This window comes from Penaeus monodon, chromosome 15, assembly GCF_015228065.2.
Source record: "Penaeus monodon isolate SGIC_2016 chromosome 15, NSTDA_Pmon_1, whole genome shotgun sequence".
NCBI lineage: Eukaryota > Metazoa > Arthropoda > Malacostraca > Decapoda > Penaeidae > Penaeus > Penaeus monodon.
This window is the reverse complement of record NC_051400.1, coordinates 13,602,681-13,602,916: the sequence shown is the minus strand read 5'-3', so window position 1 is coordinate 13,602,916 and position 236 is coordinate 13,602,681. Positions and strand designations below refer to the sequence as shown.

The following is a 236-nucleotide window of genomic DNA, read 5'->3' as shown; positions in this document are numbered from 1 at the left end:
CAACACACACGCAGCACACAAAACAACCACGAAAAATATAACAAACCGAAATTGCTGACAAATATTTACACAGCCTTAATTAGCTTCACAGCCTTCACTGCATTTTCCCGTATTAAAATCCGCCGTATTTCCAGAGCCTGTGTTCCGACATGACTGCCGAGGAAAAGGACATTCACAGAACCTGCTTCTCGAGCCTCATTGACAAACCCAAGTATGTTTCCTCTGGGCTTTGTACC

General features: G+C 44.1%; 1 protein-coding gene across 1 annotated transcript in view; it reads left to right on the top strand.

The window, feature by feature from the left end:
• The window catches only part of LOC119581756 (endothelin-converting enzyme 2-like), a 106,974-nt gene that overhangs the window by 105,061 nt on the left and 1,677 nt on the right, over positions 1–236 (top strand). Inside the window, exon 15 of the mRNA XM_037929889.1 lies at positions 135–211. Coding sequence (XP_037785817.1) covers positions 135–211 — 77 coding nt within the window. The remainder of the gene's footprint in view (positions 1–134; positions 212–236) is intronic.